Here is a 24,748-nt window from a genome sequence, read left to right as displayed (position 1 = left end):
TACGTTTCAATTGTTTTCCAGACACTTACACATAGACATTGCACCGGCCACTCCGATAACTGCCACCGTCAGCTCCCGTGAATGCTGCAGAGATAAACCCCGGTCACCGCTTCACACAACAAAACACTCGAGTCAGTCTACCGGACACGACACCAGCCACTGTCGCACTCGCGTGCCTTGTCACCCTCTCTATCTAACCCCGATCCTCCGAGCGGGATCTCACCCCCGAGCATTCGGGCGACTTCCATTCTCCCCACGAGTCATGATGCAGCGAGATGCGAGCAGCGTCCTCCTCCACCTGAACCACCACCTCCACTATCACCACCTCCTGCAGCAGCAGCAGCGAGCTAGAAGCGCTTTCGTGTCGGTGAGACCTCGCCACGCATTAGCAATTCCATCATCATCATCACCAGTGGCTCCATCGATCAACGGCGGCGACCACGGGATGGCAGCAAGAGGCAACGACCCCCTGAAACAGCAGTTGCATAGAGGAGGTGGTCAGTTCCGCAGGGAAGGATCCGGGAGATTCCGTGATTTTCGAGTTGAGACCATCCTAGGAGGAGGGAATGGGGAAGAGGAGGAGGAGGTGGAAGAGGAACCCAAGGAGCAGGACGCGGGAGGAGCAGGACCGACCGCTGACAAGGACGGCTGCGAGTTTGCGTGGATTCATTGCACGCGGTACAAGCCACCTCGACTTCCAAGTACGTTGGCGCTACGGTCATTCAGATTAAGAATTGTCATTCTGGGCGGAGCGGTGGCGCAATGGTTAGCGCATTGAGAATTCATGAGAACCCGGTTCACCTAAGTTCGATGGCTAACATCAGTGTCGCGTGATATCTGAAACGGTTCTGGGTCTTTCGTCCCCGTTCTCAACTGCTGTGTAACCATGCTTCTATTGTGCTATGCTCCAACTTCTATGACCCACGCTCTCACAAAATCCGTATTGACCAGCGTGGTGAAGTATGGCTAAACATGTAAGGTCCCACTAAAGACACAGGGTGGGGCGATCTTCGTCTAGCAGTGGATTTGCGAAGAACTGTAAATTATTGTGAATTCATGGGACCTTTTTGCCAGTACTTGATGCCTTGCAAAATGTATCTGGTTGGTGTTGGAACATCTTAACACCTGTTTCATTGCCAGAAATGGTAAAAGCTATTCTTATTTTTCTGTTTCTTGTTAATTCATTCGACTTATATATCATTGTAGACCATGGGCCGGCTATATAAAACTCGTAAACGACTTATTTTCAACTTTACCTGGGCTGGCTAAAACGATTACATTACAAACTACGGGTAGATCTATATTTGAAATGTGTTGTACCCAGCTCAAATATATTCTTAATTTGCTTAAGAGTAAAAGTGTTTTTTGTTGTTATTATTATTTTAAGATGCGAATATGTTATTTCTCCAGATTACTTTTCAAAGACCAATTGTGGGCAAAATATAGGCGCCAGGTAAAGAAGACTAATGATAATTTATTGATGGAACATTTATGATGCTTATGATTGATCACATGATTCATTGATCTGTTGTAACGTATTGATGGTGATGATGATTTATTGAATGATGACGATTATGATGCTGCTTTGGTTAATGTGGTTATTGATAATGATGAGTATTTCGATTTAAAGCTTTCGTGACTGCAAGGATTCATCTTCTTTGGTTCTTTCGGTTAAAGTCACGTAGAATGAGAATAAAATAATAAATTAATAAAATAAAATAACACAATAAAATTCTCACGACGTTTCGGCCACAACACAAGTGGCCTTCATCAGGTGAAGGGACGAGACTGTCTGGAGGACGCTGTCCTCCGAAAGAACTAAAGAAGATGATGAGTATTGCTTCATTTGATGTTGATTAATTGAATGATTTAATAATTGAATAATTATTGATTGTTATTCACCCATCCTCATAACAGTTATTCGCCATTCAACCCATCCAGTTACATACCCACCATCCTACCCACCCCGACAGCCACTCACATACCCACCAGCACTTCATACCACATCCTCACCGAGAAACCCACCTACCTGATCACCAACCTACCACCCAACATACTAAGTACCACTCACTTGCCCACCAGCCTTCCATGCCGTATACCCACTCACGTGTGTGTATTGTATGTGAGGTGGCGGGCGGTTGGAGTGAGGACTTACCATACTTACCTACCTACGCACATACCCACATCACTTCCCATCCACGTGTGTGTATGTCGAGGTGAGAAGGTGAGCTTTTCAGGTGCGGGGGGGGGAACGGTTCGATTCCCGCTCACGGCCAACACCAGTGACAATTATCTGAACTGGTCCTGGGCCTCCCCGTGGTCGACTCATGCCTCAAATGAGTACCTGTTGCAGTGTGTAAAAAACATTGCCGCTAGGGAGACAAAGGCGTCCGGGCGTGGTGTTAGCCACCCACACCCCCTTGTGTGCCGTGGCGGCCTTCATCTGTGCTACTCGTTAACAGCACTTTCCCGTTAAGGTGGGGCGGGGGGGGCGGTGGTGGTGGGTCTTTGTCTTTGTGTAGAAGTGAGGCGGCGAGCTGACGGGGCGAATCGGCGCACGGGCCGGAGTCCCCGCGTCCCCTTCTCGTCGGCCCAGGTCGCGGCGCTCGAGTGGCGCTTCAGAGAGGCGCACTACCTCAGCGGGGCCGACGTGGCCGAGCTCTCGGCATCGCTCTACCTCTCGCACAACCGGGTGAGCGTCAGCCACCGGGTGAGCGTCAGCCTCCGGGTGAGCGTCAGCCACCGGGTGAGCGTCAGCCACCGGGTGAGCGTCAGCCACCGGGTGAGCGTCAGCCTCCGCGTTCGCTCGCAGCGATCCTCGCGCTTTGTTGGATTCCCTCCGCCCCCCACCCCACCCCACCTCCCTTTAACCATTTTGTTCCTGAAACACAGTTTTCTAAGGCACAGCCTCCACGCGCACAGAATGTTGTCACCTTTTTTCAGGCTGAAATCGAATTTCTCTGGAACTGCTTTTTTTGTGAATAAACAATTAAAATCGTTTAATGCCAGTGCTAATATAAATGAAATGATCATATGTGACCTGACTTTTGGGCCACTCTCTATATACACTCAACACATTCGTAAATAAGACTGCCTTCAAAGTAAAGCATAGGTGACGTTTCAGGCAACGGCCCGATTACCTGTTCTTTGTAAGCAGGTGCTTGAGTATTATTGTGAAAACGATGGCTCTCTTGTGTTATAGAGGAGGAGAGCGGTAGAGGATTTCCCGCACCTCCAATTCGCACGGTTGGCTACGTGCCGTGCGAAAGAAGTTCAACACACACACACATATAAATACAATGGTCAAAAACGGAAAGCGACCAGCACTGTCAAAGTTGTAATAGTTTCTTCAATTTAGTTTTTTTGCATACATATAACATATCTTAGGGGCAAAGGGCGACGAGGAGGAAAAAGGTAAATTTATTTAATTGGCGACGTTTCGGTCAATGACCCTTCTTACGAGCAGATAATCTCCCTGCCACGATGACTGGGTGGACGAGAATGCAGCGAGTCCGTTGTGCCGCACTCTGCCCGTTGCAGGTGAAGATCTGGTTTCAGAACCGACGTGCTCGCGAGAGGAGGGCACGTCGCCTGGCCGCCGAGAAGGGAGGAGACACGTGCCCTCTTCACGCCGGCATGGGACCGGTCGGGGAGACCCGGTCTGGACCCGTTCCACCACCACCGGCACAACCTTCATCGTCATCATCATCATCATCGTCGTCGTCGTCGTCATCATCACCTACACCGTCGACGTTGTCCTTCCTTTCTCGCTACGCCCTGTACCTGCAGAGCGCCGAGTTTTTCCCGTTGCTGGGTTCGTCCGTGGTGCAGCAGCAGCAGCAGCTGGCCAGGCAGCCGCTCGTGCCAATGCCACCCCACGCGATGGTCGTGCCACGTGCTCACGGCCCCGGTGCAGCAGGGCACGTGTGACGAATTCGTACAGGCGGGAATTCATTCCAGCTGGAGCTGTCCGGGGCTGAGCTCCGGTAAAAAATAATTATCTGTTCCCAACTCCCCGTCCCCGCACTCACCGTCCACCGTTGGGCTCTTGTCAAAATATTTTCCGGACAGCTCCACGGAGCGAGGCAATATTTAGTTGGAGATCAGCCCCTGGGCAGGGTGGGTGGCTCCGGAAAACATTCCATGAGTAATTAATCCGAACTCTCGTCGTGTGCCTTAGCAGGAGGATACGAATAAATGCATGTCTTAGTTCAACGGCCAATTTACTGGCTTGCCAGACCAAATATTATCTCGGAAATTATTACTAAGTAAATGCTGCTGGGTTATCAGATGTTACGGGTAAGAGTGTTCCATCTAAACTATGGGGTCCCGTTCAACGCAAAAAAAAACAAGCGAAAAAACAATCAATAATTGTATACGAACTATTTATATCTTTATCTAAAGACTTATGAGCAAAAGTATTTTTAAGCCGTACTACAACTCGCAATGTGATTAATAGATGAGTCTGGTCCGGGGTTTTATCGAAATTCTGTGCCGACCTTGGGTTACCTCTCAAGCACAACTCCCACAACCACCGATCCAGCCGGCAGCGTAATGAAGCAAGTTGAGTCAGGTACACGCTAAACACGCCAGATGATTGCCCAACGCGAGCCACGTGGCGTAGAGAACAAGAGGATTTCACTCGAGTGCCATGTCCACGTCATATGCAACACACACACACGAGTTCCATCTCAATTGAAAACAAATAAGCAGACGTGTCTCCATATAAATGTACATCTCGCCACATAAAAACTAAGTTATTATTTTACACAACTCATCGGCTCACGGTGTTCTGGGAGTGAATCATTTCAAAAGCAATGATTCAGTCCAAGGACAATTTCTGGACAGGTTTCGACATGACAGTGTCTCATCAGCAGTGTCGTGCTTGAATCGAGTAGCTCATTTAAGTCAGCGCTCCATGCGTCATATGTGACACACAAAGACAAAGGTCCCGCCGGATAGTGGAGAGTGTTAACGAACGTTTGGGGCAAGTGCTGATGGCGAGCACCTGTGAAGGCCTTTGTCTCCCTCGTGACGATATTTATACATCACGCCATGTATTCATTTGAGGTTGAGTCGACTTAGGGGAGGCACAGGACTGGTTCAGATCGTTGTCATTGGTCTTGAGCCTGAGCGGGAATGGAACTCGGGTGGCTGGCTTTCGTGTAGCTGTGCGCTAATGGCTACAACTACATCGTTTTCTCCGTCACGTGGGGCGTTTTTGTTCACTATTAAGCATTGCTATCCCATAATACAAGTTTTTGGGGTTAGATCGCGTAAACATAAATGTGTCGTTAAACCCGCCACCACCCTACATAGCCGATGAGTCAGGTTTGCACGTAAAGAGAACGTGCCAGTTTGTTACTAGCACAGCATACCGGTGCGTTGGTGAGAAAATCCACAACATTTGCAATGTGAGTACGACGTTTCGCCAGTAATTACAACTAGGATCATCGTTTGTTTACATTGCCGTGTTACATTTTAACGGCGAAGAATGGCAACCTCGGTCGGCTGTTAGGGGGATGCCGAGGTGCGTGTAATTTATAGATCCCATGGCTTTAACGGCGAAGAATGGCAACCTCGGTCGGCTGTTAGGTGGATGCCGAGGTGCGTGTAATTTATAGATCCCATGGCTTACTTAGTTCCTTAAGCTCAATAAATATTGTGGTCTCGTGGTTGCAGCAAGTAGGTGGAGATTGCCTAGTGACGACGTGAGACGGGAGGAGATGGTCGTAAAGGCTGGTTATGGGACCACACTAACCACACGACTCTGCCGTGTGTAATCTGGCTTTATTATTATGATGTATTGTTGAGTCAGTTGATAGTGGCTGCTGTGAAATATTGGCAGACACGTGGTCATTAACAAGAAATGTGTGAAATGAAAGTGAGCAAAAGAACCTTGGGAGAATTAACTTAGGACTGGCGAGACAGAACGAGGAACACGTGACCCCCTACGGCCTCTAGAGGCCGCTACGTTAGCAGCCAGCGTAGTTTAAATCGATGTTGTTAATCGAATCGCGACTCTCATGAATATTCAGTGATATCGTTACACGCCTGCCGATATAAACCACAGTCGCATGCATATAGTCATTGCTGGTGCGGTAATTATAATACTGTCTCAAATATTAGATACACAGCTTACATGCCGCTATGATTTATAATCAGCAATTGAACACAGCCGTCAATGACGTTGCCATCCAAGGAAAATTTTAAATCTATACAATTGCCGACGTTTCAGGAAATGGTCCTTCTTCCTCTGGGCCAATGTCCGAAACGTCGCCAATTGTATTTGTCTTTCGTTTTGTTTTATGGCGGTGTTAGTGACGAGAATGTATGTGGGGCTGTGTTGTTTGCGCTTGAGCACCACTGCCTCCCGCAGTTTCACAATGCACGTTGTATGATTTATAAATAATTATCTGAAAGCAATAATATCACACAAGCAATGCTTTTACAATGTCTAAGTCATACGAATTATTAAAACATCTATTGGCTTAAATACAAACAATCATTTCTTGTGATTTGTTGGATTATATATATGTACACACACAGCATGTCAACTGTATATGTAAGGGGGATGCAGAGGTGGTGCAGTGGTTATCGCATTGAAATAACTGGTCCCTGTCATAAAAAAATGTGGAATTTACAGTGACTGACTCGGGAATGTTTTGACATTGACTTCATACGCAGTGTCTCGCTCTGGATGGAGCGGTGGGACAGAGGTACGTCACAGTCCATTGACAGGTCGCGTCTCGTGGGGTAAAGTGTGGGCGCTCATACCTCTTGCATGTGGTCTGCTAAAAGAGCTATGAATCTGTAATGTTGAACCTCTTTCGCAACGAACGTAGCCAATCGTGCGAATCGGTGATGCGGGGGAACGACAAACGGTTCTAAAGAAATTAGTTTTCAATCCAGGTTTAAAATGACATAGCTCCCAATGGCTTCCTGATATCGGAAGGAAGAGCGTTCCAGACGGCCGCAGAAGTGCATCTGAAAGTCCGCGTTGCACTGAAGTCAAACTCAGACTCTACTGAAGTGAAGTCGAACTCAGACCTGGAGTCGAACTCAGAAGGCCGCTGCTCGCGAAGTACTTAGGCACCGCTATCTATCTCTCACACACACACTGATCCTGCTATATAGCCATACAGACTGTTGGGGCAAGTGCTGTTTGCGAGTACCTATGAGCACACATATGAATGCCCGAAAAGATAATAACAAAGTAACCGAGGAAACAATGATAAATATTCATGCATACTATAAAGCTTTCCAACACGTTTGTCCTCGGAAATATTGTATTATTAATTATTATTGATGAATGCGCATTACCTATGAACTGGATGAGACACACGGACATAAGCAGATACAAATTGTAATTGTGCAAATAATGGAGAGTGCTCAACGAAGAATGGGGAAATATTTACTGTACTTGCAATTACGTTGACAAACAGAAAGAGGAACACGTGGATTATACACAAGTAAGAGAGAGAGAGACGTAATTTTTGATCTCCATGCAACAGTGGATAGATCACAGCTGGTGGTGATGAGTGACTTGGACCATTCCCGGTCTTGCCCTGGCTTCTCCGGCCCGATGAGGCAGTTGAGTCGGTGACTGCTGTCAATTATAACGATGATCTAGAAGGGCTATAGAAAAGTTACATTTATAGTCAAGTTTGTTTTTCTATCATTCTATAATTATAATAGCTTCGAAAATTAAACAACCATCTTAGCTTGTGTGTGTGTATATGCTGAACTTCTTTCGCACCGTACGTAGCCAATCGTGCTAATCGGAGCTTGGCCTATGACCAAATATAACGTTGCTATTCATAGCGAACATACTAAATGGGGTCGATTTTACACCACCCGCACGAACCAGGAGTTCGTTACCGACCCCACACAAGACATCCGGGGTTCGACCCCTGTCCAGAAAACAGTTGCTCAACCCTGAGCGGCTGCAGCACGGCGCATGGCAGATGCGTCATCTTCTCCATCGGTGGACAATGAAGAAGAGTCAGCAGAGTTCACTGATGTGGTCACCAGAGCTAGACCATCGATTTGCATTATCTCCACCCAGCCTCCACGGACGCTCTTGGATGGCTTCGTAACCTCGACACGCTGCACAGAATATTGAATTTTCTTTTTTATTGAAAACTCATTTCTTCAGAACTGCTTTTTCGTGTTTAGTTTGTTGTCCTTTCATCGCACCTCCGATTAGCACGGTTGGCTACGTAGGATGCGAAAGAAGTTCAACAGACATTTTTTTTACCTTGCCACACGAAAGAAGATAACCAAATCACCCGGAATTCGCCCTATCTCGTCAGCCATATATACACACATACTGTAACATCACATTGAAAATGTATTACTACTACAAGTTAATTGGCACTGATGCAGTAATACTTGTGCAACTGCGTTTAATAGTCGTAAAATGAATGATAATTATTGTTGTATTTATATATACACATATAAGATCGCTTGTAAAGCGATATCGCCGCACACCAAGGGTTATATCACGGGGGCCAGGACGCCGTGCGGTGAGCAATAAATGGACGAGACGAGGACGGGGGAAGTGGACGCGCGCTTTGTGGCGGAGTGATTACAATCTCCCAGTCTCTCTCTCTCTCCACAGAGGCCAAATCCCAGCCTCCATCTCATGTGCTGTCTCTGAGCGAGAATGAGGCCATTGCCATCACATCACCGTGAAATGGCAAAGTACTGGGTGCATGACCAACAACAAAAAAAACCCATACCACATACCACCCAAACACGTTTTTTTAAATCAATCTATTGCCGAATGACGGCCTCTCCCACACGCCGTGCCAGTCGTCTGCTGTTGTTCCAGAAGACTTCACCACGCTTGTCAGTGCGGAGGGTGAGGGACTTGATTGCGCCACGGAGGCGAGATGTTAACTACCTCGCCTGATATGCAGGAGGCAGTGGGTTCGATCACGACCCTGCCGCCTGTATATTTGGAGTTTGTGGTGTCTCTCTCCTCGTGGTCCCGTGGATTTTTTCTCCGGGACCTTCGGCTTTTCCCCTCCACATTTAGGAAACATGCGTTTAGAGTATTTGGCTGCTATAAATTCCCACACGATAAGCCACTTCGTTGAGCTATCACTTGTGGCCAGGTCGATTGTGAAAAAGAGTTACATAGCTCAGTGGATCCTACCTAGTAAAATAAAAAGTTTAGTATACATTTTATTGGTCGCCCAGCACCGGGTCAGGTATTACTCTCCACTGATGTTGGCTGTGGCCTGGAATGGAACTCTGCTCGGCTGGTTCAATACAGCACCGCTCCGCACACAATGACAAAGATCCCCCGTATAGCCTGAACAAACTGTCGGGGCAAGTGCTGTCAGCGAGCAAATATGAAAGTGAGCACGGCACACGAAAGAGTGGGTGGCCAACACCACGCCTGGCCGCCTCCCGTTGTCTCCCCAGTGCTGATGTTTACACGCCACACCATGTACTCATTTAAGGCTGAGCCCACCTAGGGACGGCCCAGTACCGGTTTATATATTCGCCACTGTTATTGGTCGTGAGCGGGAATGGGACTCAAGTCGGCTGGTCCATAGCACAGTGCGCTAACCAGTTTGCTACCGCTCGCCCATAATGCAAACACACGTGTGTATATATATATCCTTTGAAAATATTTAATTTTGTATGAACTACCTTCAACAATCGTAATAATTTCAAATATTAATCGTTGAAGTTTACATTCAAACGTGACGTTCCATCAGTGAAGCAATCTTTTCATAAAAACGCGTTTATATTGTGAAAAATTAAGCAAAAGTGTATTCACGTATCACTAAATTGAATATCGTGCCTTCACGTGACGTCACATTTTTCGGATCATCCGCAATTTCATTTCTAGGCCTGACTGTCAAGAAGTTTATTTTTCAGATTAAATCGTCAACGCAATTTTCTACAGCCTAATTATATTCGGTTTTAATTTCACTACAAGACATGCGGCGTTATTGACACAGCGTGGTGAGTTTTTAGTCATTCACTTGTTTGACCACGCGTGACATGATACAGAATTGCCCCCCTCCACCGTCTATACACAAACCGAGCAAAAGCGTCAGGAGACGCACGATTTCCTCCAAGTTAGCCACCGGTTGGAAAGATAAAGACAAAGATCCCCCGTATAGCCTTCACAGACTGTAGGGGCAAGTGCCGTTAGCGAGCACCCATAAAGACCGGCACGGCACACGAGGGGGTGGGATGTTTACACACCGCACCAGGTACTCATTTGAGGCTGAGTCGACCTAAGGGAGGCCCAGGACCGGCTCAGATAATCGTCACTGGTGTTGGCAGTGAGCGGGAATCGAACCCGAGTCGCCAGGTTCGTAGCGCAGCGCACTAACCGCTACACTACCGCTCCCCACAATTGAACACACACACACAGACACGCGCACCAACACACGCATTGCTCAATTCACCACGCGCAGTGCAGGGAGCGACAGGGCACGGACGTCGAAGACTCCAAATTATAAAATTGCACTCCAGCGGATTTCTGTCCCCAAAAACAGGACAATTGCACAATAAACGGTGTAAACCCAAGAACACCGCCTGCTCGGATCGAGTTTCGTGTCACCGTCGCTTTATTTAATTTTTCTCCGCACTCGACCTTCCATGCGGATAAACCCGTGGCTTTGTATTTCCCTTTGAGCGCAGGCGCGCCGAAGCGGGTTTTTTTTCGCTTCTCGTCGCGAAAAGGGTTGGGATTATTGGGCTCTCCGCTGGTGCTCGGCCGCGGTTATTTGTTTTGCTCGCAGGAGGAGTAATGAGTGTTCTTGTTGTCGGGTCCCTAGTGCCCCCCACTACCCCCCCCAACCCCCTCCACCACCCCCCCCGACCCCCCCCCCCCCCCCACCGACGAGCAGGATTAACGGAGCCACGTTTTCGGCGACCGCGAGCGACAACTGCCCCAGCCTCTGGCTGCTCACGTGTGTATGTGTAGGTGTGAGTGTTGGCACAGTAGGGGGCACAGGTGGTGCATCAGCCAGTCATCCAAGTCAGTCGACCCGTGGCACCTGCTGGGTCTGCTCCGTGACCTCCTGCCAGCGGGCGTTCGACACTTCACGTGGCCTCAAGGTGCACATGGCCTGGCACAAGCCTCGTGGTGACGTCACGGGCCACTTAGTGGCGAATGGCGGTTGTTGTATGGCGAGTCTGTATGGTCAAGTGCACATAAAAGTGCACCTGGCCTGGCACAGGCTCCGTGGCGACGTCGCCGTCACTTCGTAGCGAGTGGCGGGTATTGGTGTATGGATGTGGAGGTGCTCGCTGACCGCACGTGCCCCAAAAGTGTGTGAAGGCTATACGGGGAATATTTGTCTTCGCGTGTATAGGTGTAGGGAGCGGTAGGGTAGCGATTCCCACTCCCAGCCAACAGCAGTGATGATTATCTGAACCGGTCCCAGGCCTCCTCTTGGACGATTCAGCCTCAATTGAGTACCTGGTGCGGTGTGTGAACATCGCGCCTCGGGAGACAAATGCGGCCGGGCGTGGTGTTGGCCACCCACCCTCTCGTGTGCTATGTCGGTCATTATAGTTGCTTGCTAACAGCACACGCCCTTGAGGTCTGTTAAGGTTATACGGGGTATCTTTAGCTTCGTCGTGGTCCTATATGCGTTTTTATCGGCTGGTTTTAACAAAATAATTATAATTGTGGTATTATATTTTGTGGGAACATTTGGCAAAGTTAGATCCACGAATATTGGTTCAATAATTGTTGCCGCTTCTTTGATGAAGTCCACAGTGATTATACGATTTGGCCCCAGCACCTTATGCTTATTTAAATCCTGTAAAGGGCAGTGTTTACCTCTTCGAGTGTGACACCTGGGACTTCCCGTTATCCGAAGAGAAAAAAAAACGTGATTCCCGAAATGTTTTTGCTGTAGAGAGATCTGCATCAAAGTATTGTACTAAGTTTAAGTTCTATCACTATGTATGTTTGTTGAACTTCTTTCGCACTGTGGGTTCATCTTTCTCCCGATGGGATAACATTGTATAAATAAACGCTTAAATATAACTGTAGAACATATTAATCATCCACGAGATGAAGAAAGAGGAATGCATGGATCAGAGAACACGTAAATTTAGAGACATCCGATTGACTACTCTTTGGGTTCATCTTCTTGGTTCTTTCGGTAAAGTCACGTAGAATGGAAATAAAATGATAAAAATACAACGTAATATTAAATTCTCACGTCGTTTCGGCCACAACGCAAGTAGCCTTCTTCAGGTGAAGGAACAGAACTGTTGGGACGACAGCGCTTCAGTGAACACTGCTGAGCTTGGCAGCGTCTTTTAAGCTGGGTGGGAGGAGCAGAGCGCCTTGACAAAGGAGTTTACATATCAACAGAAGAATTTAGCATTGAAGTAGCTGTGTTCATGTGTTAGATTAGCAGGATGTTAAAGTCAGAAATTAGCATGTAACTGGGAGATTAGCATGATGTTAGTGTGAGGGATTAGCATGTAACTGGTCACGGAAGTAGCTTTGTTAAAGTCAGAGTTTACATATCAACAGAGGCATTTAGTATATTGACGCTAAAGAACTACAACTACCCAACTATCATACAAGCCGATGTGAAAGAACTAAATATAAACTACATCAATATAATAAATGTATTTGGTGCTTTCGTGACTGCAGGAATTAATCTTTGTTTTTTTCGGTAAAGTCACGTAGAAATAAGAAAAAAATAAAATTACATAATATACGACGTTTCGATTGCAACACAAGCAATCATCATCAGGTAGAGGAAACACATAACCGCAGATATATACAGACCTTAAGTAGAGGGAATTAACACAGATATACCAGGGGATACAGAGAGACGGAGCATCACACAACTAGACCATATTCTTAGCTCTTTCAGTAAAGTCACGTTGAAGGGAAACAATAAAATACTAATTTTTTTTATTTTTACAATAAAATAGAATATATATTATTATTTTATTGTTTCCCTTCAACGTGACTTTACCGAAAGAGATCTAAGAATCTGAATTACTGCAGTCACGAAAGCTTTAAATCAAAATTTAACTAGACCATGCTTTAATTGTGTTTTAACCGACCGTCTGTGTTGCTTTACATAGTTTCCAAATTTTGCTAAACCCTGTTTGATTTAGTGTGATGCTCCGTCTCTCTGTATCCCCTGGTATATCTGTGTTAATTCCCTCTACTTAAGGTCTGTATATATATCTGCGGTTATGTGTTTCCTCTACCTGATGATGATTGCTTGTGTTGCAATCGAAACGTCGTATATTATGTAATTTTATTTTTTCTTATTTCTACGTGACTTTACCGAAAAAACCAAAGAATAATAAATGTACTCAATATATTATTCAATAAGTTGAGCTATTAACATAAAGCAACAGGGTATACACTACACTATATAATGAATACCATGTAGTAAACTGATGAAAAAACTAAAATATAAACTACATCAATGTTTTGATTTAAAGCTTTCGTGACTGCAGTAATTCATATTCTTAGTTTTTTCGGTAAAGTCACGTTGAAGAGAAACAACAAAATAACAAAATATATATAAAACAATAAAAAATTCTCACGACGTTTGAGTTATGGTCGAAACGTCGTGAGAATTTTTTATTGTTTTATATATATTTTGTTATTTTGTTGTTTCTCTTCAACGTGACTTTACCGAAAAAACTAAGAATATACATCAATGTTATCAATAAACTTAATATACTCTCCAATCAGCTGAGCTACTAACAATATGTCGTTATACATTACAATTCTATGCCGAAAAAAGTGGCGGTTTCTTTTTTCTTTTCAACGTTAGCACCAGGGAAAGCGACGAGCTTTGTTCAGACGGACGAGTCCATCTACGCTCGGAACGGAGGAGGGGGGAGAGAGAGAAACATCCACGATGCGCTGCTCTGTCCTGTGTTGCGTTACTACTATGCTATAAACTAGACTACTATACAATACAATATTATACCTTCCAATCTAAACTATATTGTATAATATCGTATACACAGCCCAATGTAAGCTCTAACATTATGCATTATATTGATATGTCTCCAACTAAACTTTTTTCTACATTACACGACTATACACCGTAATATACACTGCCATAGACAAACCCCACCCTTGAATTATACAATGCATTACTATACACTACCCTATACTTTAGACTATAAAATATTAGACTTGTAATATTACACTATGTATTATTCTACCAACCCTACTGCTGTATATTCACTATACAATTACGATACTATATATTTCCTTATGATTTATGTTAAACATTACACTGTTATACTATTTATTATTATACAACATGCTATAAACCATACCATTGACCGTCGTGTGAAAGGTATTAAGAGGCAGTGCCAGCGAATGGACTGCGGTCTGAAAGTCACCGTAAAATACAATCAATCAAGAACCGAAATGGTTTATAACGTCTTTCCAATGGTTACTAAGCCAGAATCCATCTTCTCGGTTGAAATTGTCTCTGTGTTTGTATATGTGGATGGCCTCATGAACGAATATCTCATGGTAGCCGGATGGCTTGCAGAGAACCTCCGTCTTGGAGAAGTCAATGTCATGTGAGCCCACTGAATTATAACAGTGATCTGCCACGGCTGAGGTGTTCGTCCTACCGTGTTTCAAGTCTGCTTTATGTTCACGGATGCGGTCCGAGATATGTCGTTTGGTTTCTCCAATGTAGCTGCTACCATAGAGGCAACTTAGTTTGTAGACGCCTGGGTACTGTATGTCTGGAACCACTACTTTAAAGACGTAACCAGATCACGGATTTTATGTACTGTGTAGAATCGGACCTGGATCTTGTGTTTATTCAGTATTTTGGAGATCTTATTTGTGACCCCCGCAATGTAGGGTAAGGTGATGGTTTTGAATGGCTCCTCAAGAGGATCCTTCTTCATGGTTGGAGTGATGGCTTTGCGGATTGTGTAGTCGGAGTAACCATTAGCCTTGAGAGCTTGGTGTACGTGCTTGAGTTCACTGGCAATGTGTTCCTGGTCGGAAATGCATTGGGCTCTATGGTATAGAGTCTTGATGAGGAAATCCTTCTGGGATGGATGGTGGTGGGAATCCGGTTTTAAGTAAGCATCCGTATGGGTAGCTTTCCTGTAGACAGAGTGGCTCATTGAACCATCAGGTCTCCTTTTAATTAAGACATCAAAAAAGGGTAGCTTGCCATCTTTTTCTACTTCCATGGTAAATCTGATGGCTGGGTGTATGGAATTTATGTGGTCGAGGAATTGGTCTAGAGCAGGCCGGCCATGTGGCCAGATAACAAAAGTGTTATCCACGTATCTCTTCCATAAGGTTGGGCGTAGAGTGGCAGTCTGGATGGCGTCAGTCTCAAATTTCTCCATGAAAACGTTGGCTACAACCGGAGATTGGGGGGAGCCCATTGGGGTGCCCTCAGTTTATTTGTAGAAAGTTACATTCCAGGTGATGTATGTGTTGGTTAAGCAGTGTCTCACCAGGGGGGGTACATCAGTATGCACTCCTTGATGAACCAAGTCTTCAATGATTGCGATGGTGTCAGGTACAGGAACTTTGGTGAATAAGGAAATCACATCAAAACTGACAAGCAGGTCGTCTGGGGACAGGGAAATACCGTTGATTGTCGATGCCAGGTGAGTAGAGTTTAGTACCGCAGAGGTGGTTTTTCCAGCAAAAGGCCGCAGAATTTCAGACAGAAAACGAGCCAGTTTGTAGGTGCGGGAGTTGATAGTAGAGACGATGGGACGAAGGGGTGTATATTCTTTATGTATCTTTGGAAGGCCATATATTCTTGGTGGTCTGGCCGCAGAAGGTTTCAACGAGAACTGTTTGGTTTGATCAATTAATGCTGTTGAATCAGAAATGATTTTGTTGGTTTTAGTAACGAGGCTGTTGGTGGGGTCTCTTCTTATTTTTGTATAGCTGCCATCGTTGAGTAGTTCCTGAATTTTGTTGTTTTGTCCATGATGACAGTGGCATTGCCCTTGTTGGCTGAGAGGATGACAATCTCATCCCTCTTTTTTAATTGAGATAATTCAAAGCGCTCATCTTTGCTGATGTTGCTAGCTGGCATCTTAGCGTTTTTGAGGGTTGCAGCGATTTCAGATCTTGCTACGTCTGCAGCCATGTGACTCAGGCCCTTGAGTGCCACGTCGACATGGGCAATGATATCATTAACTGGTATGTGTCTAGGTATGACTGCAAAGTTTAGCCCTTTAGCTAAAACGGTTTTCAGACCATCAGAAATAGAACTGTTACTGCGATTAATTACGACTTTGTTAACGTCTAGCTTTTCGGTGTATGGGTCCGATTTCTTGTTGGTGTGTGGGTCTTATTTTGTGACGTACCGAAAGATCCAAATAGTATGAATTCCTGCAGTTACGAAAGCTTTAGATCAAGATTGATCCGATTGACTATTAAAACAATTGAAATTAGGACAGGGGTAATGGCGCTTGCTGTTCATAGAACATGCATATTGATATTACTAGCCTTTTGCCCATGCAAGGACGGGTGTATTGCAGTAAATGTGAAACTTGCAAGCGACAAGCAGACCGCAACGCGATATTCATTGCATCAATTCGTGTGCAATTTGTAAGGGCGCGGTTACACAGACCTATTTAATTTAAAGGCTATAATCCCTTGTTCATCATGACGTCCTTTTTACTTCGATGTCTCAACAGCGTCACGGAGATCGCGTGACGTGAGGGTTCTGCCTTTGTTAGCCAGGGTTGTAAGTTTACGCCGAGGAGGGGGGAGGAGGCGCCTTGGCCCCCCATGTGGAGTGACGTCAGCCGCTAATTATTATTAATGTGTGGGGGGGGGGTATCCATTTGGAGGACGTCACCTGCTCATGAATATTAATGAGAGGTGTTCGATGTAGAGTGACGTCACGAGCGTTAAGGACATTCCTGGATGATTATATTTATAGTAGGTATATGCTATATATCCTATTGACTATTAAGACATGCGTTGAGTGTTGTATTGCTATTTGTGCTTTGTGCATCAAGTCAATATTATTTTTGTTTTCTGTATGTTGAACTTCTTTCACACCGTGTGTAGCCAAGCGTGTTAATTAGAGGTGTGGGGGAAGGTCAACAAACTAAACACTAAAAGCAGTTCTAAATAAATTAGTTTTCAATCCAGACTATTTCAAAGTGCCATAGCTCCCAGTGGCTTCCCAATATCGGAAGCAAGAGCGTTCCAGACGGCCACAGAAGCGCATCTGAAAGCGCGCGATGCGGTGACCACCGCCTTTGTTCGATGGCCAGAAGCCAAAAGCCACTTGCCAACCAAATTGCCATCACATTAAAACTAATGACAAAGATCCCCCGTTTAGTCTTAACAGACTGTAGGGGCAAGTGCTGTTAGCGATCACCTATGAAGGCCGGAACGGCACACGAGGAGGTGGGTGGCCATGCACCACGCCAGACCGCCTTTGTCTCCCCAGTGGCGATATTTTTTTCATATACACGGCACCAGCTTCTCATTCGAGGCTGAGTCGACCTCGGGGGAGGCCCAGCACCGGTTCAGATAATCGTCGCTCGGTGTTGGCCACGAGCGGGAATCGAACTTGGAGCGCGGGGTTCGTAGCGCAGCGCGCTGACCGTGAACAAGCAGTGGCATGGCCATGACGTCACCACGTGTGGGGGTGTGGGGGGTGTGGGGGGGAGGGGTGTGGAGGGGTGTGTGGGGGAGGGGGTGTGGGGGGGAGGAGGTGTGAGGGGATGTGGGGGGGGGGTGGAGGGGCCATGTGGTGAGGGGGGAGGGGTGGTGAAGGGGTATGGGGGGGGGGTACGGCGGCCCGGCAGGTGCCGCCCCAACCGCCGCGTTTCGTAAAAGCCGACAGAAAACCCTCACTGCAACCGCTCGTGACGCCAACCAACTCGGAGATTAAAAAATAAATAAACAAAGCCGCCGCCGCTGCCGCCGCCCCCCCCCCCCTTAAGTGGCTCAAGGGGAGCTCCCCCCCCCCCGAACGCCATGGGCCCGCCCTGCCGGGAGTTGCGGCAGGCCGTGTGCCGCGCCAGGACAAAGCTGCAGACTCTAGAACGAGAGCTACACAACAGGTACGCCCGGAGCGTCTCGCTGTGCGTGCAGCGGTCGCGTGGAGCGCGCGGCGCTACGGAACCCGCCGAGCCGAGTTCGATTCCCGCCCTCGGCCGCCGACACCGAGCCGGTCCTGGGACCCCCACCCCCTCTGTCGACTGGGGAGACAAAGACGGCCGGGCCGTGGTGCTGGCCAACCCCCCCCCCCCCAGCCATGGTGTGTGCCACAGTGCCGCCCTTCATAGGTAGCAGCACTTGCCCCAACATGTCTCTTAAGGCTTCACGGGGGGATCTTGTATCGCTGGATACCTCGCTCAATCTACTGCTGGATGAATGCCTTTCGCAGGAGGCCTGCTTGACCGTACTGCACCGCGCAGGGCAGTGCCGCTTGGGTCAGAAGGGGAGAGCTGGGAGGAGGTGCGGGCTCGGACCGGGTTCGGATGATGTCTCAATGTCATTATAAATGTCATTATAAATGTTTCTTGTTATCTGAGCATATGTTAAGGGGGGGGGGGGCGGGCTGCGATGACATCCGCCAGTTACCGTAGTCGTTTTTTTATTATTTTAAATGTCTTAATGAGCCGAACTAATTGAGGCCCAGGATCGCGGCGTCTGGGACAAGTTGCTGCCCGGTGCCAGAGAGCCTTGACCGCGATGCGAACCGAGGTTTTGCCGGGTGCGTGGTGCCAACACGTGCGCGCTGTAGAACAATAGCAGCCCGCTCTCTGTGTGAGTGAGTGAGCGAGCGGGAGATGGAACCATGGTGGTGCAGTTTGCGAGCACCTATTAAGGTGGCCACCACAGCACGTGTCGTGACGGTGGTTGTCGCTGGGGGACCGAACCCAACCCCCCACACACACACACACACCTGCTCGGCCGTCTTTGTCTCGCCAACATTAGCTAATGTATTAATTTTAGGCCGAGTCTAACTGGGGGTGACACCCAGCCCCGTGAAGCTTCTGTTTGTTGGCGTTGTGGTGTTTGGTTTGGGGTTTAGATTGCGTTGTTGTCTCAACCACAATAACTTAGTAACGGATTTAAAAAAAAAATAATTTTGGTTGGGGAGCGGTGGCGCAGTGGTTTTGCGCGCTGTGCTGTGCATCCGGCGACCTGAGTTTTACTTCACCGTAGACGGCTAACATCAGTGGCGAGTGACATTTGAACCAGTGCTGTGCATGGGCGCATCTCCCTCCCACCTCCATCAAAACGTACCGACCAACGTGGCGAAGTATGGTCAACCAACCCCCTTCGACCAAAGGCGTTGTTGTTGGGAAGCCTTCAACCAGCGGTGTGGATTGACAATGGGCCGAAAGTAACGCTTGCTATTTATTACTGTCGGTCAACATTGCCAATGTACCGTGGCTGCTTATAGCTGGCATGTACGTAATTGAAGCAATTTGCGGGGACCCCGGGGTCACACATCACTGCCCCGGGGTGGGGAAAAACCGCGTAGCGACACGAGTCTTGCCTTACCGACATACAAAACTCTAGTGGTCAATCGATTGGCCTGGTCGAGAGCTACTCGGGGACACTAAGTTTCGTAAAAAGTTGAAAGATTACATAAACACGTTAAATTCACCGCCTAAGGTGGGCGGCGGGCTCGCGTCTGGCCGGTGGGGTGGCGCCCATCGTGTCGATCGCCGCCTGCTGGTGGCGCTTGTTGTTGGCAAGAGTCTGGGCGGGCGGCGCGTTGCTGGCGGGGTCACGTTAGTGGTGCGGACTGAAAAATAATAATTATTATTATTGACCTGATTTTACGGGACCCCGGGGTCCCGTAAAAATGATTCGATTGTCTCTTTGAGCCTAATGCACGTTCAGTCGAGTCCATCGCCTCTGTCATTCCACTGCTGAGAAGAGAACCTCAGCACTCCCGTGTGGGTGTTAAATGACCGTCCACGCTGGTCAGTCCGAGTTGGTGACGGCGTGGAGCGTACACATGGGGGCATAGTGCAGGACACCAATTTATTTTTCTGCACTTTCCTCTGTTGCCCAAAACGTAGCTCCGCTGTACCATGCATAACATCCACCATGCATACATCCACCATGCATACGCGTTACATGCATGGTGGATCACCCATTCAAAGCACTAGCCAGAGTCAAATCTGCTTGGATTGTCTGAGTTCTGACAAGATCAGTGGTCATAGGGCGAGCCTGATGCACTTCCACGTCCTAAATCACGCAGAGCAGTGATATTCCACCGTAAATGAAACCGCAGTAATGTGATACATCTGTGTTCATAATATAGTACGTGCATAACAGCAGGATATATTCATAAGAGGTTTTTTTTTCTGTTTAGATCGCGTAAATATATCAATGTGTCGTTAAAACCCGCCACCACCCGACACAGCCAACTAGTAAGATATATGTTTGCTCTGTTCCTTGGCTTTCGGGAGTGCCGAGTGGGCGAGCGAGACATGACATATCGTACGTACAACTAACTTTCACGGCACCGTCGTGTTCACACGGTTTGTGTTTGGGCTTTCACAGGTCTGAATGGCTCAGAGTAAACTGTAAACAAACTCTGCCTCCCGCTTCGCTTGCCGGGCATGCTCAAAACATTTTGACATCCTTTTTTTTTAATCTCCTCCGCATTCTGATTTTTTTTGTGTTGGGAGAAATTTGACCCAAGGTTGTTATGGCAGTTAGGCCAAAATTGTTTTGCTTGGTGATGTGTGGAGGGGTGTCGTGTTCTTACTCGCGCTGTTGTATCGGAGTGATGAACGCCGTTCGTATGTAACACGCCATTTGGTGGGGTTTTTTTGCAAGCGGCGAGGGCATGAAAGCAGCAAGTGAAACGTTGGACACCATGCCCTTACACGGCACAGTACGACCAGGCTTGCGCATCGGAGAGATATATTCACCACGACAGGAAAAAACCTAGGTAATTGTGATTTGCAATTCACAAATTGTAGCCCTTGTGAGAAAGATGGAACCATCAGCATGAAAGGCAATTAATCTCAAAATTATCGTGGGAAAATTTGGAGTAAAAATACCATAGAATTCAACCGGTTCCTCAGAAGGAAGTTGTATATGTCACACCTGAACGCTACCCTTGATAGCAGGACAAAGGGAAAGCTCCTGAACCCTGATAGTGTAACTGTAGATCGATCTTGGCTGATAATGGTAATGTTATATTTTTGAAGGAGTTGAATAATAATAAGAATACTGCAGTCAGAAAAACAGCTTTATCCATAAATTCATGACTGAGTCTCAAGACACTTTTTCATGAAGGTCCTGCATTGGGATGTTTGACCAATTCTTCTCATTAGCCGAGTGACTTTGATGCACATGGGAGGAAACTTAAGTGTCCGGATAAATATTGCGCATGCGAGAGGATGGCACTTCAAACTCTGCAAATATGTTGGCAACCTACTTGCTCCACTGTCGTCTTCAGGCTCCATCTCGGCGATCCTCCAGCCCTTCACTTCATGTCGCTCGATCGCAGGCTTGCCCCCCAACGTCACACCCACGTCGGTGTAATGCAACAGAAAATTATTCCTGCCATAAAAACGGCTTAGGTCCCATGTCTTCACAACCAGGGCAAGTCTAAACAGGTGGCTGTAAAAGATCGCAACTTGAAGCGGGTGGTTTGCTTTTCAGACCTTGACACTGAGAGTACGATTGGGATAATATTGAGCAAAAAAAAGGGGAAAAAAAATCTACACTGGTTTTGGCAGTTGTACCGTTCAGCTCTCTGATGCATTTTCAGGTGGTACCACTCGTTGATCAGCACGATATCTGACGTTTCGCTCTACCCGTTGCGAGCTTCTGGGACTAAATTAACACCAACAGGGGCTGGCAAACGATATGTGATCGAGGGACAATGTGTGGCTGCTCAACAGCGTCGAACAACGACGTGGTAACAACCCAAAAACACATTTGGAGCGCTAGAAGATGATCAGTTGTTTATTTTTATTTATTTCTAAAGAAAGCCGCCTTGCTTTAATGTTGTATTGCGGTGTCCGATAGGAGAGGGACAGAAAATCCGTGGATGTTGCCCATTGCCGCGTCAGGACTATACTTAGGAGGGGTAGAGTTGGGCCTGCTGCCCCATCCAAGTGGAGACCCCGTGTCGGGGGAGCGGGGGGGAAGCCTCCTTGCTTTCACGTAGTCTGGATTACGTGGCTACGTGAGCAGCCGACGCATTGTCGCTCTTGCTGTCATAGCACGGCAGGAATGTGGCGCTCACAGGTTGCAGCCACGCACCACGTGCTCTCTCCACACATGCCTGGCTGCGCACGAGTGGGCCGCACTCTCCTGCCGGACACGCCACGACTTGCTGGGTCCCTGCCGCCCTGTTTCCCTCGCAGGGCCTCGCGGAGGCCATGGACATCGCCTCTTCCTCCCCGCTCCCCACCGGTTGTGCCGGTGGAAAAAGTTTCAATTCGTCGCGAAATCGGACGAAGTGGAATTTGGCCTCTGCCCTCGTTGGCTGCGTAATTAAGCGGAAAGGTTCCGATTCGACATCTTGATTGGACTCCCCCCAGTGATACGATGAAGCTCCACGTTGCGATTGAATTCGACAGTCGCCTAGTTTGGCTTTTTTACCATCTTGTTTGTATTGTTTTTATTTTTCTGTGTTTTCTACAGTTTGGTTCACGAAATTAATGTAACATTTTAATATTCCATAAAAACACGTGGATATTTGTATTGCTTTAATCATACAATTAGCACCAATCGTATATATAATCGATTCTCATACACATCATTCGATACATAAACAAATAATTTATTCAAAAGAATCTGTCTAAAATATCAAGCTAATCATATGTTATTGTGAAGTTGATTGTATTCCCTAAAGATATATTTATTTTTGAAAAGCATTGCCTGTTTGCTAAAAAAAATATATACCAATTTAGATTCAATTTATAGTAGTTGTGCAAATTGACAAAGGTAATTGTTTTAACAGCTATAAGTAGACATTCGCCTTCAGCCATCGCTATAATTTTCGCAATTGCAGCCGGGGTAAACACGATGTGGCCGCTGTGCAAATGTCGGTGTACCGTCCTTTATCCGCCGCCGCTATTAAAATGTTACCGCGCTCCCAACTACCCAGCTGAAATGCACCTCGTCGCTGGCTCGTCCTCCCGGCGAGCGTTTCCTCACTCTCGTCTGGGGCAGCTGGTGGCACCGGCAGCGATCCGGTCGTGAGCCTCGAACCCATGGCGATGTACGGCGATGAGCTCATGATATCTTGGATGCGGTGTCACCTCATTAATTCGAAGAAAAAGAAAAACACTTTTACGTGAAACGAGAGCTGCAACTATGTATAAATGTTCAATCTTCACTTAAAGCTTTCGTGACTGCAGGAATTACTATTCTTGGGTCTTTCGGTAAAGTCACCCTGATAGGTTCAAAGAAAATAAAATAATTCAGGACCTACTTAATGATGGTAGCTATACCAAAATTAAAAGAGATCCCACCAACCGCCTCGTTACGAAAACCAACAATATCATCACTGATTCGACATCTTTGATCGAACCAACCAAGCGTTTTTTTTTAAAACCCTCTGCTGATAGACCACCCAGATTTGTATGGCTGACCAAAAATCCATAAAGAAGGGACACCCCTTCGTCCTATCGTCTCCACCATTGACTCACCGACCTACAAACTGGCCCGATTTCTGTCTGAGATCTTACAACCATTCACTGGTTTGACCACCTCAGCTGTACTCAACTCAGCTCACTTGGTATCGTTAATTAAGGTCATCTCACTATCTCCAGGTGATTTGCTCGTTAGTTTCGTTGTGGTCTCTTTGTTTACCAAAGTTCCTGTGATTGACACCATTGACATCTTTTGATTTAAAGCTTTCGTGACTGCAGGGATTCATATTCTTGGTTCTTTCGGTAAAGTTATGTAGAAGGGAAATAATAAAATAATATATGTTGCTTTATTTTATTATTGCCCTTCTACGTGACTTTCCCTTCTACGTGACTTTACCGAAAGAACCAAGAATATACCATGGCAATCATTTAAGATTTGGTCCAACAAGGACTGAATGCTGATGCACCGGCCCTGGTGAGACACTGCCTCACCAACACTTACTTCACCTGGAATGGAATATTCTACAAACAAGTTGAAGGTACCCCAATGGGTTCTCCCTTATCTCCAGTTGTAGCCAATGTTTTCATGGAAAAATTTGAGACGGATGCCATTTAGGCATCCACTCTACATCCGTCTTTGTGGAAGAGGTACGTAGATGACACGTTCGTCATCTGGCCTCAACCACATCAATTCCATACACCCAGCCATCAAATTCACTATGGAGGTGGAAAAGGATGTCAAGTTACCATTCTTGGATGTTGTAATTGAAAAGAGACCAGATGGCTCAATGGGACACTGTCTAAAGGAAAGCCACCCATACGGATGCCTACCTAAACCTGACTCCTACCATCATCCATCCCAGAAGAATTCCCTCATTAAAACTCTACACCATAGAGCTCGATGTATTTCCGACAGTCATCACCTAGCCAGTGAACTGGAACACGTACACCAAGCTCTCAAGATGAATGGATATTCAGACAACACAATTCGTAAAGCTATCACTCCAACCGTTGGGAAAGAACCATCTGAGGACCCAATCAAAACCATCACCTTGCCATACATTGCAGGGGTCACACAATTTGTTTACAAAATCATGAGCAAACACAAAATCCAGATTCGATTTAACACAGTGCATAAAATTCGTCATCTGTTCCCATC

The 24,748-nt window shown here is 46.7% G+C and overlaps 2 protein-coding genes across 2 annotated transcripts in view; both read left to right on the top strand.

The window, feature by feature from the left end:
- Positions 1-445: 445 nt before the first annotated feature.
- Positions 446-4,531, top strand: LOC142929662 (uncharacterized). The gene is made up of 3 exons (XM_076071366.1): positions 446-701; positions 2,523-2,692; positions 3,541-4,531. The coding sequence occupies exons 1-3, from the start codon at positions 446-448 to the stop codon at positions 3,928-3,930; spliced, it is 816 nt and encodes a 271-aa protein (XP_075927481.1). The 3' UTR covers positions 3,931-4,531.
- Positions 4,532-17,776: 13,245 nt separating this feature from the next.
- The window catches only part of LOC116948361 (uncharacterized), a 39,436-nt gene continuing 32,464 nt past the window's right edge, over positions 17,777-24,748 (top strand). The window contains exon 1 of the mRNA XM_032964965.2: positions 17,777-18,066. Coding sequence (XP_032820856.2) covers positions 17,981-18,066 — 86 coding nt within the window. The 5' untranslated portion in view covers positions 17,777-17,980. The remainder of the gene's footprint in view (positions 18,067-24,748) is intronic.

The sequence above is a fragment of the Petromyzon marinus genome, chromosome 33, assembly GCF_048934315.1.
Source record: "Petromyzon marinus isolate PM22_M1 ecotype Great Lakes invasive population chromosome 33, UKy_Petmar_22M1.pri1.0, whole genome shotgun sequence".
NCBI lineage: Eukaryota > Metazoa > Chordata > Hyperoartia > Petromyzontiformes > Petromyzontidae > Petromyzon > Petromyzon marinus.
This window is presented reverse-complemented; position numbering and strand designations above follow the sequence as displayed.

Bases quoted from the DNA above. Each gene is read 5' to 3' on its own strand.
- LOC142929662 (XM_076071366.1), top strand. From the start codon at position 446: ATGGCAGCAAGAGGCAACGACCCCCTGAAACAGCAGTTGCATAGAGGA. The intron at 702-2,522 runs GTACGTTGGCGC...GTCTTTGTGTAG, and splicing joins CAAGCCACCTCGACTTCCAA to AAGTGAGGCGGCGAGCTGAC. The intron at 2,693-3,540 runs GTGAGCGTCAGC...TGCCCGTTGCAG, and splicing joins TCTACCTCTCGCACAACCGG to GTGAAGATCTGGTTTCAGAA.